Source organism: Vespula pensylvanica, chromosome 1 (genome assembly GCF_014466175.1).
Source record: "Vespula pensylvanica isolate Volc-1 chromosome 1, ASM1446617v1, whole genome shotgun sequence".
NCBI classification, from domain to species: domain Eukaryota; kingdom Metazoa; phylum Arthropoda; class Insecta; order Hymenoptera; family Vespidae; genus Vespula; species Vespula pensylvanica.
This window is the reverse complement of record NC_057685.1, coordinates 11535821-11555490: the sequence shown is the minus strand read 5'-3', so window position 1 is coordinate 11555490 and position 19670 is coordinate 11535821. Positions and strand designations below refer to the sequence as shown.

The 19670-nt window shown below is 36.9% G+C and overlaps 1 protein-coding gene across 3 annotated transcripts in view; it reads left to right on the top strand.

Annotated features, from left to right (window-relative positions):
* Positions 1-8539: 8539 nt before the first annotated feature.
* Positions 8540-19670, top strand: part of LOC122633645 (myb-like protein AA) — a 34745-nt gene continuing 23614 nt past the window's right edge. The window contains exons 1-3 of one of the 3 annotated variants that reach the window (XM_043821790.1): positions 8540-9034; positions 9254-9518; positions 15812-16594. In XM_043821790.1, the coding sequence (XP_043677725.1) occupies positions 15817-16594 (778 nt within the window). In that variant the 5' untranslated portion in view covers positions 8540-9034; positions 9254-9518; positions 15812-15816. Of the gene's footprint in view, positions 9035-9150; positions 9519-15811; positions 16595-19670 lie in introns of those variants that run through there. The other 2 variants (XM_043821779.1, XM_043821770.1) reach the window with 2 other exon arrangements.

Sequence of the window (19670 nt, the reverse complement as noted above, 5' to 3'; positions counted from 1 at the left end):
TTATTCGCTTTTTTCTTCCTTCTTAAGCGAAAACAGACTACTCGAGAGAAAAAGAGAAGTCTGACAGAGCGGCAAATCGAGAAAGTGTCCACTTGTCGTCTACTCGAAATCATGCTTCTAATGTGAACTCCATCGCTTGGGTTAGAATGAAAAAGAGAAAAGGAAGATCTCTTAGCTGATTTCGTCGATGAAGAGAAAGTCTTATCTCTTAACTATGAGTTTAAATCATCTTGCGGAAGTTTATCGCGTAATCATCGTAAAGGGCGCGAAAAATTTATGAAATTTTCTAAGATGTACATGTATACATACATATGTAATACTCGAAGTCAAGTGCAAACGCGACAACGACACAAACGGTGTGACTCTCGTAGTTTTGATATCTGCTAAAATAAATATGAATATCAAGTGGACGTTAAGTAAATCATTGACGAAACGTACAGCTGTGAGTCGCCATGACGGCGGCGGCAAGACTATTATCGGAAAGACGACAGATAGACAAGTATCGTGGCCCGTTCGATTGTAAAAGCATGTGATTAAAATTACCTTGAGATCCGGCAGCCGATAATGATCGTGCTCGCTTAACGGCCAAACCAACCATAATGTTCTCGCACGACCCATTTACTTTTTTTCTTTTCATTAAAGATATACATTTGTATTATATAATATGAAATCGAGTGAATCGTAAAGGAGACTTTTTATTGATATCGATATTATATGAAACTGACGAACGACAACTTTTATTTTTTTCATCCATCTTTTTGTTATTCGTTTAGACAAAAGAAAAGGAAAAAAACCGACGGAAATGAAGTCGTGTGAATTTCAAAGGAAAAAAAAAAAAGAGAGAGAGAGAGAAAGAGAGAGGAAAAAAAATACGTTCGATCTTGAAGTCCCATTGTAAAAACACGTGTCAATTCGGACTTCATTTTTTTCTACGTTGACGTTGTAAGAAAAAGTTTTCCAAATGTATTGGAGCCATAATCATTCTCGACAAAAGATATAGTAAGGAGCACATGCTGTGTGCGTTGGAAAAAAGGAAGTGTTGCAAATGTTACCGTCCACTACTGACCAATACTAGAGGTAATAAAAGGATTTATTACGGATATTCTTTCGGTATCCGGTACCGTTAGGAACCAATAGGGACAAGGAAAACTGGCTGTTGCCAACTAGGAGGATAAATATGCCATTTAACCGTACCTTCTCAGGTATCTAAGCAAAAACCTATTTTAAAGATATATTCTTTTCTATGATCCAACCTAAGTGTACTGTCCCATTTACCTTAATTCCACGAAACTTAACGCAAGGATTGAAGCAAGACTTAAATTCAAGTAATATCAAATTAGAATTTTACTTAGTAATAAAAAAAAAAAAAACGTGAAGTTCGCGTAATTATACTCGATTACTTTGCAAAATAGAAAGCACGTGGTTATTTAAGAATTTGAAAAATAAGACTTTGGAACGGTATGGGAGAGTTTAGAAAGTGAAATGTGGTTTGACTAATTTAAGATGACGTATTAAAAAAAAAAAATTATACAAAAATAAATGTATAACCTAACGATAACAACGAAAATCTGTGTTGTTTAAAAAATACTCATAAAATTTCGGTTTGTAATTTGGATCTAAACAAGTACCTTCAAAGATATTGGCATTTACAGTTGAGCGTTTAAAATTGATGGCTATCTATTCTAATCGTTATTTTTATTGACCCCTGTAAAAATAATATAATAAAATTATTTAATTAATACGATATTGCTTTGTGGAAACTTTAATTTGACATTAGATTTCAAAGAAGAGAAATCTCAGAACAAAAATGTGAACGTGTCCAATGACATTAGAAACGACAAATTTTCTTCCAACGAAGGTAGACGCTGGTTGACCTTGCGTTCGCGGTCATCCGCCATCCGGTTATTCGCACGGTAGTGACGGATAAGAGAAACACGAAGATGGAGAAGGGCGTGGAGACGCGCATGCTCGGATCAACTTAGCTACCTCCTTCGTTTCCATCTTTTCCTATTCATCTTCTTTTTAATGGACCAACGTATTTGTCGCTGTCAGTAAGATCACGGATCAACAAAAATATCCAAGACTAATTTTTAACATCGTATGCTAGATGAACCATTTAAATGATCTTTTTTTTTTTTTTGTAACTCTTGTAGATTTCCATTAAAAGTTATAATATCGTTAAAAAGTTATAATTTACGGCTTCCAAGGAAAAAGCACAAAGCTTCTTCGTAATCGTTTCTTTCCATATCGAAAAAATTTGAAAGGAAACTCGACTAGAAATTCCGTTGAGATTTATTTATACGCTCTTTGTTAAATCGACCGTCGGATGTCGTTTGTTTCTCACCGTGATCGAGTTTCATAGGAAATCGAGAGTAATAAAATCGATTGGTTACCCGTATACACATATACATACGTTTATATTCGAAAAGCCTTGCCTTCGTTATTAAAGCCGGATAAAAAGATACGTTTCAAAGATCTGCGAAGAAAAAAGAAATGTTATTCTTCAAAGGACAGACATCTACGAAGAATGATCCATAGATCATTTGTATCAATCTCGTTCTCGTTGATGCCTATAACTAATTGCTCGTTCCGATTAATAAAGTCATACGAAATAACGAATTAAAATTAACGCAAAAGAGAAAAAGAGAAAGTTATAGAAAAAAAAAAAAAATGGTTAGTTTTTATCCTAGAACATTGAACAATAATGGAGGATAGAAATAAGAGAAAAAAAAGAAGAAGATGGCGAAGGAGGACGGGATAGCAAGAAACGTTTTCTGTCTCTCTACGATCCATCGCCACGTTTGGCCACGTCTTTACGGTAATGTCAAAGATGCGTTTCGAATAATCCATCAACCAATCCACGGTCTATCTCTCTCGTTCTCTCTACTTCAACTACCACAACTGTCAACTACTATTACTACTATCTCTTTTCTTCCTCAAGCTCGTCAAGATTTACCGTCAGATAGTTCCCTTCGGCACCGAAAAGGGATGTAATCCTGTGGGATTTATCCTCTTGGATCAACTCTCTTTGAACGTCCATCGGTCCTCACTCTACTCTGTAGAAAAGAAGATGCGTATCGATCGATAGGATCTTCTTCCGTGGATCGCTAAAATTCGTGAGGTTCTTTAACATTTTTTTTTTTTCTTGATGAATAGAACAAGGAGAGAGAGAGAGAGAGAGACAGAATTGACTCACGGCCGATCTCAAACTTGGGACTTCTTACTTGCTAGCAGAATATCGTGTTTCCGGGCAGAAGCACGAACGGAGGCTCGCCCTTGAGAAGGCAAGAATGTAAATACGTTGCTAAAAATACGAACGTCTTCCTTCGTCGAAGTCTCTTCCCATAACGATTAGCACGTTCGTACGTACATATGTACATATGTACACCTGTTTAAATGTACAACCGATATTACGAAATTAAGTCGTATAGTCAATTGATACTTTAACCTCGTTTTATTCTTTTGTCTTTTTTTTTTTTCTTTTTCTTTCTTTTTTTTCCTTTTTTTTTTTTTTTGCTTTTCGCCTTTCATTTTTTTTTTCTTCAACAATGTTCTTTTAACAAACTTTTAAGAATATTTACTCTTCCGATCCAGGGAATATCTGAGGTACTTTTTTTAAACGATAAATAAAGGAAAGTTTCAACAATGGACCCACGTCGAATAACTAACATGAACCAGCTGATCCTGTCGAGTCAAGTTTTCACAGGTGCGATTTTCAAAAAGGCTGAGAGAGTTCCGGTAGATTTTTGAGAATCCCTGAAACCGGCCTCGACCATCGCTATTGCCGTTTGGAAAGCATAAGATTTACGACCTCGGGGAATTCTATTGAAACTATAAAAATCAAGATTATTAAGTGAAAGTAATTTTTACTAAATATATCAATTAGATATGGGATATTTAAAAGAATTAACACTTGATTTGTTATTATTTTTTAATTTATTTCATTTGTTTATGTTACTAAATAAATAAAAAAAAAAAAAAAACAATTACTATAAGTTAACATTAATCTAATGACTCCGATTTCGATAATTATGAAAGAAGAAATCCATGATCCGTCATTTTCACGAGTTTAATGGTTCTTCGGCGTAAATGGAATCGTTTGATTCGTTCGAAATTATACTCTTATCGTACCTCGATATCCGTGTCTCGTATTTCAGCTGATTTTCGTGAGACAACGGCAACGTTTTACTGGTGAAAAACGTCGAAAAATTACCGTCGTACGTAACTTTCTTTCTAAGAGTCAGATTTATGGGAGATTAGCGATAAAAGATTCGTGAATGTTTGGGAGGGGACAACCGTTTCGCGACCTTTGAAACTGGATCGATCTCCAGCGCTATCAAGTTTCAAACTGACTTTTTAGGACCAGAATGCGCCGCGCGGTGCTTCCGAACGAGCTAGCCGAGTGTGAACTGTCAGGGGTGATCTGCCTCCGCAAGTTTTCCTCCGACTTCTCGTAAGTTTACCGCCGTAACTCGTCTCTCTCTCTCTCTCTCTCTCTCTCTCTCTCTCTCTCTCTCTCTCTCTCCTACTCACCGTCTTTTACCGTGCCACGAGCAAAGAATTCGAGCCGAGGATTTAGCTCGTTTCTTTCGGTAATTGCAAATCGTCAAGATTTCCCAAAAACAAAAAAGCAAATTTCGTCCACGCTCGATTTACATTCTCGTTATCGTCAAATCCATATTTTACACTCGGTCAAGTTTCACACCCGATAACGATGAGAAGATAGGACGAAAATTTCGTCGAGAATTTGACCAAAATTATTACTTTCTATTCGTTCCTTTGTTAGATTTCTCTGTCTACTATGTCTCGATCAAATTTTTATACGAAACTTCATTACGATTTATTTATTGATCCTTTTTGATTTTTGTTGTAATTTAAAGAAATTTAGAATATTTAATCTTTTTCTTACTACGATGTGAAAAAAAGAAACCCTTCGGAAATTACATACAACTTTAACCACAAGTAACGGAGATCAAAAGATCAACCGTCGAACGTCCTATTTGACCTCTCTAGCTGCTTATCGACCTCCGCAGTAGTCCCCTTTTTTTCCTCTTCTCGGGCTCACAATGCTATACTACGGACCTTTTTTTTCACCGTGATATCTACTATCTATGCATAACTAACCTAATGGTCTACGAGATACAAGCGAGCTGCGATTGCACGAACAGCTCTAAAAAGAAGTATAACTGTCCGTACTGTTTTTATATTTTCAGCTTACTCATTTATTATCGTCGATAATATGTAAAAAAGTATTTAAATAATAAATTCATAACTTGACTCTATGCCGTTCGTTTCTGCATACAAAAATAGTTTGCGTCGTGTAAAGTATCGAGAAGGGCAATTCGTTTTCCGACTAATGGCAAATAATTTTGATTATCATTAAAAGATATATCATTATCTTTCATCCTTAATTTTTGTATCCAAAGATTAAATAACAATTTTTATCGAAATCCAACATATCGAAGAATTTACCGACCAGTCAGGTAAAAGATCAGTTAACTAAGGGTCTATCGACACAAACAATAAGCTATAATTCATAGTCCCTTAAACATTATCCTATTGAATTTAATAAAGCAGTTAGGACAGGTCACTTCAAACAGTCCGAAAGAAAAGGCATAATATTCTTAAGGTTAAAAGAATTAACACGTAAGCAATATAAAAGAAAATCTTCAGCAAATTCTCTTTTGTTGGCTTAAAAATATAAACCTTCGTAAATTCATAGCATATTTTATTATCCGTAGACATAAATATTTTTCAAATTTTTCTCGAAGTCTATTATATATCTTAAAATCTTTTTAAATTACCGTTTAAATACAACAAACGAGTATATAAAAATATTTAAACGACATCGTAAAATATTATTTGAACTTTCGAATGAATCATAGAAATTGTCGGGGGAAAAAAAAACACACACACACAAAAAAAGAAAAAGAAATAGGCAAAAAAAAAAAATACCATCGTTCTATATGAGAATGAACGCGTAGGAGATTCGATTTCGCAACATTTCGTAGTCAGCTCTCTCGTGGGCGTCGAACACGCGCGTCAGTTGTTCAGTGGCGCCTCTTTCGCGCGTCACTCGAACCCGTCGCTTCGATGCGCAAGTACCGCGTCGGACCGCAGTGCGCACCTTTGGTAGGCCACGCCAGAAAAGTAGTTCCGAGCGACAAATGGACACGAAAAATCTCTCGAAGTACATCAAGACACTCGCCGATATTACTTCATACGATCTCCTGCAAGCTCCCACGAATAAACGAACGTGAATTTTCCCTTCGCGTTAACATAATTTTTGCAAAAAGTTGAACATTATGGAAGAGAGCTGTGGCGGGCGCGGCCCCCCACGCGGCATGTACAGGGCCGTACTATGTAACTCGAATGATAGGGTACTCTCGTAGATCATTCTTTGAAAATAATTTTTTTTTCTTCGATAACAAACTTTGTACGTTTTAATAATAAAACGATAAAATTATAATCCGTTGATTCGTTTTATTTATTTAATCATAAAATATATTTAATATCTTGTACTTATATATACAAGTAATTGTACATATATTTTTTGTATAACAATTTTACATTTTTCGCATAACTATCGTATATATATATATATATATGTATATGTATAAAATTTATATATATATATATAATTTTAGATAGAATAGAATACATGCATTTCTCTCTACATTACGGAGGCCATATAATAGTCGAGTAGTCGTTAAGAGAAGGATGGTATATGCGCGTATTCGCAATATTACAACATCGACTGCAACACGCTCGAGGTACGGCGGACACCTGACATATTAGAAATGGACATGGAATGTCGCTCTGTTATACGTTATGTACTCGCAGTGTTTCGTCTTTGAAGAATTTGAATCACCATTTAATCTTCCTAACATCAAAATATCTTTATCTATTATATTATTAATCCTCAAGATATGAAAAATAAACGAACGATTAAATATATACATAATAATTCACAAACATAATTTTTACACGTCGACATCTTTTTTTTCGTACATTATATCGTATTTAATAATACATAGATTTTATTTCCTTAACGAAATATTGAAAAGATATTTATACATACACACATTGTATATATATATATATATATATATATATATGTATGTATATAGATTAGAAGACGGTGGAAGTGACATAACGAGAGGCTATCTCAAGCGCGCTTTCCGCGTCGACTCGGATTGCACAATGTTATGTGTCAAGGGCTAAGCCGTTGGCGCGCATACGTTTGTGAAAAAATGATAACTCATTTTGTTGCGCGTGCATGCAAATCGTCGTATGATAATGACGATGCTCGATATCGTATAGATAATTGTATAGGTATAAATTTCTTCGCTATCTTCGTTTAACAAATTTTAACTATCAAAGTATGTACTTAATATTTCAAATAAAAATAAATTCCTTTGAATTCATGGTAGCATCGTCTACGTTTACGACGATTCGATGGAAGTCGTGGCATCCGAGCAACCCTCTAGCGTCACTCGGCCGACGACGAGTAGAGTCGGTCATTGACGTGCGACGAATCGATGCTTAGAGTCTAGTATCTGCTAACGCGTTTAGCGTGTCTCCTTCGACGAAGATTCTGCTCCGCTAAGCTCTCTCCTCCACGGGACGGCACGTTTTTGATCGATCGACGCTAGCACGCGTTTACTATACATACATACATAGCTAGACATTTATACACCTAACACAGAGCCATCATCGATATATCGATAATACCGCCTAATCTTTTGCCACTATGGTTTCGAAGTGGATAAAGTCAAAGAGTCTACGCCATTGGCCTAGTCGAGACTGTCGCAAGATTTTAATTAAAAACTCAAAGGGTTATATACAAAGCGTGGACGGCTTCCAAGTAAGCAGCGTTTATTACAAAAACGATAGACTCACGTCTCTCGTTTGAGAATCGAAAGGTCCACGTGTTTGGTAGAGAGAGAGAAAGAGAGAGAGAGAGAGAGAGAGGATAAAGTAGGAGGCGTAAGAAGTTATCGACGTGTAAATTTATCCGGATAAACGCGATCGAGGAGTATAGACATTGTGGGAGCATGATGATAGGAGGAGGGTAAGGCATAACACGTCTACATACTCGCAAGTATTAAATCCGTACAGGTTCCGACAGGTTGCCAACCGCAAGCTCGCACCACATGTGGCCTCCACGTTTCTCCCATGACAAACTTACGCGAGACGGCGTACATCAAACCATAACATATTCCAGAGGACGAATGCCTTTCTCGAAAAGGATGTCGCGATATTAAAGTTTCTTCGAACGAGCTAAATATCAACGAACTGAAAACGAACGATATTTTTAACGCTCGATTCGCAATCCTTACAAATGATCGTACGTTTACGTTTATATAAATTCAGGATGTTTAAATAATCGAAAAAAAGAAAAAAAAAAACAGAAAAATAGTGTATTAATATTCCGATAAATTCAATGGGACATAAAGACAGGGTGCTTTATTCGAATGATACGGTTCTGGCGCCCGGTCCCGTAGCGGTGGACATAGCCGCGGAAGATGGAAGGAAAGCGCACGGGATCGCACAGTTCAGTCGCCTTTTACCGGCCTTACCGAGAGGATCGGATCGTTGCCGATTGGTGTGCGCGTACGTACGACTCCCTTCGAGAGCAAACGTAGAGCGAGAGAGGCCGATGATACTGTAAGACGTACAAAGAGGGACGACAAGTAACTAAAATATAAAAGAAAAGGAAAGGGAAAATAAAAGATAAGAACAGACAAAGAAAAGAAAAAGAAAAGAAAAGAAAAAGAAAAGAAAAGAAAAGAGAAATAGAGAAGAAGAAGAAGAAGATAAAAGGTTTACCACCTTAGAAAGTTTTGTACAGGATTACTCTAAGAATGAAATTCTTCCTCTGCCTGGTTGAAGAAGGCAGCGGTAGTAGATGTTCTATAAAATTTATTCGAAGCAATTATCTTGATTCTAAAAGAAAACGACAAGGGCGTTTGTGGCGGAACGATAGCAGCATAAGCTGCTGCGACGCTTGAGAAGAAGAAGGGACACCCTTGTAAGCTGATTTTCTTTCTTTCTTTATTTCTCTCTCTCTCTCTCTCTCTCTCTCTCCCTCCCTCTCTCTCTCTCCTCTCTCTCTCTCTCTCTTTCTCTTTCTCTCCCTCTCTCTGTCTGTCTGTCTGTCTGTCTGTCTGTCTGTCTGTCTTTCTTTCTTTCTGTCTGTCTCTCTTTAATCGAAGAGAAACGCAAGACAACACAACCAACGCGTTTATAGAGAGAAGCAGTGCGTGTGAAAGAGAAAGAGAGAGTGATCGAAGAGAAAGATAATATTTCTCACACCGGCGAGCGTTCCAAGAGGGAATCGTACATTTTCGGATCTCTCCTAATCGGTGTTACTATATTACTACGGTATTATCCGTCTCTCTCTTTCTCACTTGTATAAAACCGCGAGATTCGAACTCGCGCCAAAGTGCGTTCCACAGTGGATACTACTACTACTATCTCGCTTTTGGATTACGACACGAAGTGGTGGCTGTCAGGTACGTGAACATACCGCGCCCTCCGAGCCGACTACTATACTATACTATACTATACTATAATATAATATATTAATATATATTATCTAGTCAGACCGTTACTTTATTATTCATATTATATTTTTTTATTATCTTTATTTCTTACGTACTGTTATAAATTTTCTTCGTCATAACGATCAGTTTATAATACTCGTTTGGGTGTGTACGCGTATTCCTTTAACGGGAAGAATAGAGAGAGAGAGAGAGAGAGAGAGAGAGAGAGAAGAGATGGACTGGCTAAAATTCACGTGTCGAGTTCATCCATGTCTTTTATATCTATCTTTATCTATCTTACACGCGTTCCTCTTTCGTCTAGTTCATCTCTTCGTTTATCTCTCTCTCTCTCTCTCTCTCTCTCTCTCTCTCTCTCTCTCTCTCGCTCTCTTTCTATCTTTCTCTTTCTCTCTCTCTCTCTGTCTCTGTCGCTCGCCCGCTCTTTGCTCTCACTTGGCACCTCGTTACTTTTCCTTTCGTTACTCATTTATCTTTGATTCTTTTCTTGTCTCTCTCTTTAATGTCACCATTGATGAGAAAAAGAGAGACAGAGAGATGGAGAGAGAGAGAGAGAGAGAGAGAGAGAGAGAGAGATGTAGGTAACGATCGATACGCCAAAGGTTTAATCTCTTGTTCTATTCTCACGATACTATTCTACTTACGTATTTACGTACGTCTGTATATATATATATATATATATATATATATAATATGTATGGACATGTGTGTATGTGTGTGTGTGTATGTATATATATGATGAGAATTGCCGTAGGTTACGGATCATTCGAAAGCCGTGAATATTTAAACGCAGGCGAAAAAGCGCGACTCTCGCCGGCCGCCCACGCTTTTACCTAATTTCACGCAACGTGCACGTTGTACGGGATAAATATGTTTGCACATGTATATGTAACGTACTTCAAAACTGTTGTTATTCGAAACTCGGATGAGTCTTCAAAACCGGACAAAATTATTCGAGTTATCTTCAACCTGACTCATTTCCAATATTTAATAAATTAATATACATATACATATATATATATATAATACATCACATATTATTTATATATAAATACATTATATATATTTCATTCATCTAATTAAATTTAAATTTCTTTGAATATTCTATATATATATATATATATATGTATATATTTTTTCTTTTTCTTAATCTGAACTTTAACCATGTTTATATATAAACATAGATCTCAATAAATGAAGAGCCTCGATCAGAGAAAAACTCTGATCTCGAAATCGATATCGTAATCATATTGTGTCATGTATAATGTATAATGTGTGTAATGTTTGTACGCGTATGTGTATATTATGTATATATCGATTTCGCGGGAGCGGAAACTCGCCTCGAGCTTTGTCCTTACAATATCGTTCTAGACCTCCTCTCGCACCTCTTCGGAATGGGTAATAAATAGACTCTTTTGCTGAATCACGCATTCGTCGAGCCGACGATTACAAGTACGCGATTTTCGAATTAGAGACCTGAATCGTCGTCGTTGGCGCCGCGCTTCTATCGTCGTCGCGATTTTTAATCGTCGACTGCGAGATAAGCATCTCTCTTTCGTGCGCCCGTTTTAGGAAAAGAGAAAGAAAAAGAGAGAGAAAGAGAGAGAGAGAGAGAGAGAGAGAGAGAGTGGGAGTAGAAGAGCGAGGGAGTTAGGGTAGTAGGGAGTGAAGGAGAGGGGGGGACGATTCACTCGCTTCCGTACCCTTCAATACAAGGCCACGCCTCGTCGTGCGGGCCTGGAATTCCCATCGTTTGCACCCCCATCCCTACCATTTTCCTTTTTACCTGATTCTGCAAAAGGCCCTTTGCTTTTACAATGTTTCCAAGCGTTCTTCAGTTTTCCCGCCAACTGTTCGACCGTACGGTACTACGGTAATATGCGTTCTCGGAGTGGAATTTGATGTTAATGTTTTTCGTTGAAATTATTTGTTTATTAGTTATATTAATTGGTTATTGTTCGTCGAATTGTTTATTTTAAAAAATGGCTGATTATGTGATTTTTGGTGAGTACGTCGCATTTTATTTTCTTTCTCTCTTTCTCTTTCTTTCTTTTTTCTTTCTTTTTTTTTTTTTTTAAGAATTTTTCTACTCTCTGTTTCCACTTTTTCTTCTCAGAAGTTCTTCCGTTTACCAAATCAAAAGTTATCGTTCCATCCGCGATGTGTTCCGTGAGCTAATTAGCATTTAGTGAAAAAAGAACTGTCGGCTCGTTATAACGATAATATTCGTTGAAGGAGAGGAGTGACGTTCGATCTCTAAATCTCGGACCGAGGACCGGTTTTCTTATGCGTTCTCTGACGCTTTGTGTAGATATGTAAAAAAGAAGTTCGATCCATCGATCGCCGGTTGTCGCCGTCGAAAACGAAACCGTGCTGCGATATTCTATTCTAAGCAATTTTCGAAAGTTCAAAATGAAAGCCGCACGCTTTATCCGAATTCTCGATCGAATAAATTTCTTTTCATCGTTTGATATTCGAACGCAATTTTAATTTCCGTGAAACTTTTCCTTTCGAAGCGACGCCATTTCAATATTTTTATTTTTCAATTTCGTTCACAAGATGCAATTTTTTTTTTTTCTTCCTTTTTATTCTTTTAATTAGATAGTTATTATTCTGTTATTATTTTCGATCTTCAAGAAAATATTCGAGCCGCGTGAAACTTTTTATTTCTCCTCGGTGTAGTAGTCCGATCAATGAAAAAAATCGTCAGATATTATATATTGTCTACTTTTTTCCCTTTCCTGTTTTTTATTTTTTTCTTTTCTTTTCTCTCTCTCTCTCTCTTTTTTTTTTTGAACTCGTCAATGTTTACCTACATATATATTTATTTACTACGTAAGAAGTTTCGCTAAAAACGCTTCTTCTTCTTATTTCTTTTTTCCAGTAAACACTTGCAAAAACTATTGCTATTTATGTACTCTTTGTTCTTCAAAACATTTCAGACCGTGTTTATCGTACGCGACTAAACGGCACAATCTCTTTTTCACGTTTCCTCTCTTTCTCTCTACTACTCGTTTGATAGTAGTAGGTAGTAGTAGAGGTAGTAACAGGTCGCTTCGAAGACGACGCGCCTAGGTAGCAAACCTTCTCGTTCCTTGTTTCTCTTAGGTTGGCCCGAAGGCGAGAAGAAAAAAAGGGTACGCGCTTGCTTTCTTTCGTGTTCAAGGCCGCTTCACGATGGTCATTACCATTACTACCGATTCTCTTTTGTTCGGCTATGTTTCGCTTGGGAATCTCCAAAAGAAAAAAAAAAAGAAAAAAGAAGGAAAGAAAGAAAGAAAGAAAGAAAGAAAGCAAGCAAGCAAGCGTTTTAAAGAGAAGGAGGGTTAGGTAAAGGGAGGGTGGAAGGAGGGGGAGCTAGAACGCGCGGTAACCGCGCGCGCAAGCGTGTATTGTTTTTCTCATCTAGGAAAGTTTTTCACGAGCGACGCGTCACAAAGGGCGCTTAGTTTCACGACAGAGATTTCTTCTTTTTCAACGATCGACCCCTCATCTTTTTCATTCTTTTCTCTCTCTCTCTCTCTCTCTCTCTCTCTCCTCCCCTGATTCGATAAAAATCGGCATCATTGGATCAATCGATACCAAACGAAATACGAGAAATCTGTGATTCGAATTTCATTTAAATTTCTTTCGAGCTTTCACCTCTTATATTACTCTCCTCTTTTCTTCTCTCTTCTTTCTCCCCACTCCCTCTCTCTTCTCTATCTTTTCACAGATAAGTTTTTGATGTAAATAAGATACTGTTCCTGTCTCTCTAAGAGTTGGCGTGTACTACAAACAAAGAAAACAAAAAAAAAACCAAGACCCACATTCTCACCGTGTTTAGATTGCCACGAAAACAATGCGAAAGACGCAAAAGGTTAGGAGAAAAACAAAGTGACGTGTCGAGTAAGAGAGAGAAAGATTGAAAGAAACGGAAGTTTCGTGTAGAAAAACATTTGCCTGAGATAAGATATATTTTGACACAAAGACAGTAAGATTATGGGGGTTGGAAAGTATCGTGGTGGTGGTGGTGAGGTTTGAAGGAGGAGGAGAAGGAGAAGGGTGTTGCCGATTTCTCTTCTAATCTCCATTTCTAATGTTACACGATTGTTAAAATGTCACTTTGTGTGTCGTTCGTTCGATTTGAATCATCATCTTCTTCTTGGATGTCAGCGGTAGAGGTCTCGCGCGAGATTCGATAAGGAGGGCGTTTCCTCCCTGAGGATCAAGGTCCGTGCGCGCGCGCGTCAGTCCGCATAACCACCCATCTGTGTTGCGTCGGACAGACGCCAAGAAAAAAAAAAAAGCAGGGATGAAACGAACGAAAGACGAAAGAGAAGTGGGGGTGCTGGGTGATGGTGGTGGTATGGCGAATAAGCTAGAGCTGAACTTATTATTGCCTTGCGATAAAAATTCTTTCGATTTGCTTCCTTTTCTTTGATTATCTGTTCTCTTATTTTTTTTTTATTTTTTTATTTTCTCTTTCTCTCTCTCCTCTCCTCTCCTCTCGTTTTCTGTTTCTCTCTTTCTTTCTTTCTTTCTTTCTCTCTCTCTCTCGTAAACGTTGCAACTGGCGAAACGACCGAGGTCTCGTGGAATTTCTTCGTTGATCGTGACTCATACTGGTAAGCTCCTTACCGGTACGCTTATAACTCGATATGCTCTATTTCCAGCTGAACGGCTTCTCTTACGCGTGCAAAAGCCGATCCGTTGAAATTCCTGGAGACGAAATAAGGAGATAGGAACACCATTGCCAACGATTTTCCGCGAATTTTTCTCAAAGCTTTTTCGGTTCTTCCAATACTCATAGTATACCTTTCTCTTTTCTTTTTTCTTCTTTTCTTTTTTCTTTCTCGTTTCTTTTCTTCCTTCTTCCCTTTCCTTTCCTTTCCTTTCCTTTCCTTTCCTTTCCTTTCTGTTGCTTTCTTTCTGCTTTTTCTTTTCTTTTTAACTTTTTCTTTTTTTTCCCTTTTTTCCCTTTTTTCCCTATTCTTTAGAAATACTCTTGATATTTGTTGCGACTGTCGATTCTTCCTTTTGTCGAATTTATTATTCAGTGGAAAGGGGGGACAAAAAAAGGAGAAGAGGATTCCAAGAGACTTGTTATTTCCTTGCCTTTTTGAAATCGGAAACCGGATTATTCTGGCATGAGGAAGAATGGAGAGTTTTAAAATAAATAGCGATCTCCTTTCATTTCCTTACGTTCGCACCGTACATGGTCTTTCCACTTCTCCTTTAGATGTTTACTTATATTTGTATTTATATTTATATTTATATATATATATATCATCGCTCTCGTTATTCGTTGAAAAAAAAGAAAGATCGTTTAGGCAATGCTTAATACTCTAGATTGTTAAATGAAGCTCTTATAATTAATACAGCGAATGAAAATTTTATTCGAGGATATCTGATCAAATGTAAATATTTAACTACCGTAAAATCCATCATACTTGTCGATCATTTGTTACGAAAGAATAACAAAAACTCACTTGTTTCTATTCATTTTTTGTCAAATGTGTGACATTTTCCTGGCGCCGTGTATATTTTTTCTTAGAATACATGACGGAAGGAAAAAAGCTAGTTATATGCAATTTACGCGCATATATATGTATGTATGTATGCATCCATCCATCCATCCATCCATGCATGCATGCATGCATGCATGTACGTGCGTACGTACATATGTGTGTGTGTATGTATGTATGTATATATGCCGCGATATTTTATATGTACATACATATATGTTATACATATGTACGTCGACCGGTCTATCGAGCGTTCGTCCACGTGGAAGGTCGTCTAATTTTACCGCTAATATGCAAGGTTAATACGCGGCCTCCATTCACATGTCTCGATGTACAACGTTGATCTTCGCGATAATACATCAATGTATTGCGGCACGTGTCGTAAAGTTAACCGCTAAACGTTCTTTCACGATACACGGAACGTAATATTGCGACAAACATTTTATGATCTTCACCAAATACGATCAACGCTTTCTAATCTCGATTAGTTAATATCTCGATTAAAAAGAAAGATATTATTGATTATCGATAAACTCTTATTGGATTAATGATTAATTTTATATGATATAATTCATAATAAATAATTCAAATCTATATGTCATTCTTACGTTCTATCGATCGAATTTAATGATAATTTTTGTAGCAATAAAAAAAATTAAAAAGAAAAGAAAAGACAGAAAGTAAGAATAAAAATACTTGGTTAAAATTGATTCACGTTTCTAATTTGTTGTTATACAGGTAATATGCCAGTACCTGTTTGGGATTGCCCGGAATTGGGCCCTATGGACGAAGCTTTGGAAACAGCGAGCGTTGTTTCGGAGGATATCTGGAAGAAGTTCGATTTGGACTTCCCACTGGATATCTATTCCAATCGACCGTACGACGAGACCGTTCTTCCCGAGCTTATCTATGACAAAGTTACATGTATGGCATCTCGAGAGATTCGTCATCATGATTGCATGTGGGCCGGCTTGTGTATCAGCAAGGAGCACAATAGAACTTTGCCTGCTAAGAAAGATTCTCAGTTACAAAAGAAAATACCAGCTGGTAGGAGTTTGCTCATATCACGTGCTAGTACATCTGCACGTTCCTTGATGAACGTTCAGCAACAACATCAAGCGTTACAACAACAACAACAGTTGCTGCAACAACAACAACAACAACAATCTCAGCAATGTCGTGTAAAGAGTTTAGAAAGCGATGGAGATTCCACAAGACCCGATACACCACCAACATCGACGTCAGATACAGATACAGACGACGAAGTTCCTGTCTTTAGACACGATCAGATCAATATACACGAGAAGCTATCGGAATGCATGTCCGAATCGATCATCAGGGCGGCGCCGGTTAGCGAAGTTACGGGTCAGCTTGTCAGACGGTTCTATGACAGAAGGAAAGAGGAAGAAAATAGTCATCAACCGAACTTGAGAAATACCCTTAGCGATCATTGCTATCATCTTAATCATCCCGCTTACAAGAGGCTCGAGAATCTTGGCGTTCAGACACCTTCAGAATCCGGTAAGTTATTTTTTCATTTATCGATAGGACGTGCTTACTATTAACGTAATATCTATACGTAAACAATATTTTTTATATTTTCAACAACAGTATCAACAAGTGAATGATATATAAAAATGATATTACAATGAAAGATTTATTCTTATCTTATGAAGGACAGAAATTCTTATATACTTCTACATCTAAATTTTCTAGTATTATCTTTGATAAGTTTCGTTAATTTAATTGGATGAGAGTCGAGTCAACTATCGGCACGTTCTCGGGTTATCGATTATAAAAAGCCGTTTCACGAGGAATCCCAAGGTCGCTCGTAATTCGAGGGGATCGATGGTAAAATATCGCGCGTACCTCTCGAATTCGGTACCCGCATGAGTATGCTAATTCCGCGAGGTTATTCGTCATCGTTGAAGCACGAGCAGCGTTCAGCCGAAGGAGGAAACCCGTTTTGAAGATGAGAGAGACAGAGAAAGAGAGAGAGAGAGAGAGAGAGAGAGAGAGAGAGAGAGAGAGAGAGAGAGAGAGAGAGAGAGAGCCGGAGGTCGGTACACTAATGTCCTCGGGCAAGTTATTTATTACGAGACAGATCTCGTGAGAATTTCGTACCGTCGTGAAATTAATTCGTTGGATCTCTGTTTCTCTATCTATCTTTTCTATCTTTGTCTTTCTCATTCTCTCTTTCTTTCTCGACTGAGAAGAAACACAATCGCGTTTTCATTTTTTTTTCTTCTTCGAATCCGTCGTCACGTGTTTTCGATAATTCGACCATTAAAGTCATATAAATTATCGTTTTTCTTTGTTCTTTTTTTTCTTTGGTCTTTTTTTTTTTTTTTTTTTTTTTTTTTTTTTTTTTTTTTTTTTTTTTTAATTTTTCTCCGCAAAAAAAGATGATTTATTCGACGTAATATAATGGCCCTGTTAAGATAAAACATTTTTATAAGATCGTTTTCTATCAAAGCAAAAATGATTTTACATTGAGCACTGTGTGTGGTTAACTGATATATATACAACATTGCATGGTTGAACGTTTAATGCGATCGAGGACGCGTAAAACATTGTGTTAAAGTAAATAATGGAAAGTAACAAGATAAGAGAACTACGATTTCTTTTACCTACTAAGTTTTATCGCAGAAACTTCAAATTACTCGACGAGAAGGGAAAACTTGTACTGATAAAGGCGCGCGTTTCATTTAACACGTATATATATCTCTCGAGATATTCATGTAAATTGCAATAAGATGCCTGTAATTGTAGTACACATCGTAGTACGAGAATAAAAACACATTTGGCGGGATATTCGAGTCGACAAATATATACATATATCTGTTGCTTGATTCTTAGTTAATGCAATACCGCACCCAGCAATAGTCCAGGGGGAAAAGGGACCCCTTTTTGAAATAGCCAGACATTACCATAAGCTTTCTCCCTTAGCCCTTCTACTTTACAATCGATCGAAACTTCCCTAGTTATTCGCTACATCCGATATATCCCAAATAAAAAATTGTTTTCTATATTTAGAAATGTTCTCTTGAACATTTACATCGATTTCTTCTTTTCCGCGTTCGTTATCGGGAACAATTGACATTCATGTTTTAACAATACATGTCCTAATATTCATTTTACATTGAAATCTTTATTCGATTTTTTCGTATCTATCAACAACGAGTTCGTCTTTCTTCTTTTTCTTTTTTCTTGTTTCTTATTTTCTGTACGAGAGTAACGATGATTGACTCTCTGTCAAATTATCGAAGGAATTATTCCCTGCGAATATATTTTACAGACATACAGTCCATAACAGCGTTTCTCAACCTATGATTCGCAAGCTTAATATCGTACTGCGTTAAATTTTTAATGGGCCTGTGATGTGATACTTGTTATCTTAAATTTAAACGAGAAAAGTAATTAATTTGTTAGAGATTTCTTCTAGTCAATTCTTGCGAGTTTTCGAGAATTTTGAAAATAATATACAATGACTCCAGTCTTTATCAGATTCTTAAAAATTATATATCGTAAATATTTGAGTCCTGGTATCGTTACAAACAAATGTATTGGACCACACTGAAAAAAGTTGAGAAACGCTGGTCTACAATACGTGTAGTACGATGGTATTCGAGGATATATACAAACGTATGACACATACGTATATACATATGTATGTACATACATCTTAAAAGAAAATCAAGTATATTTACAGTTTTCTTCGACGTCGATAGCTATCTTTGATTAGAATCTTGTTTTGTAATCGCAAAGTAGGAAAGATAATTCAACGTTACAACGAGCGTTCATGATTATCATCATCAATTGCTTCTTCTAGACTTTAGATTTCTGCGAATACCTTCAAGAGACAATTGTCAATCTGAGAAAATTTTAGATTCTTTCACATTTGAAATAACATTAATTTGCGAAATCGATACTCGTGTGCCCTGGAAAACGAATATGACGTAGATCGTAACATTCTAGAGAAAAATCATGATAAAGTGTATTTATTGAAACCATATTGCATCACATGTTGACATCGCTCGTGGACTGTATTTCAATACAAATGTATATATGTGTTACAGTCGCGTATGTTTTGTATATTATGTCGTGTTCACATCACGATTATCAGCCGTTTATTATTAGCCTCTGTCGTTGCAATCTTTTATGCGATTCCATCTTATCGTTTAACACTGGGACACTTCCGATGCAAGAAATAAGATATAAAACGATAATAAAGAGAGAGAGAGAGAGAGAGAAAGAGAGAAACGGACTTGTACATCTATCAAATCGATTTATTTATTCTTACGTAATGGATATTAAATGAAAAGAGAGACGGTCTTTACATTGTTATTTATTTATTCACTCTTCGGGAAATCGAAGTCTTGTTGACGCATCTTTTTTCGAGATAACAAAAGGAGAGGATGATTGTGAGATTTTTCTGAAGAAGAATAAGCGCGATAGCGACGGTGACGGCGACCTCGTCTAGGTATACTTGACGATCACGATGCGAGAGAGAGTGAGAGGGGGAGAGAGAGAGAATATGCGAAGGAAGAAGAAAAAAGAGAGACAAACGGACAGAGACCGAGACCCAGAGAGAGAG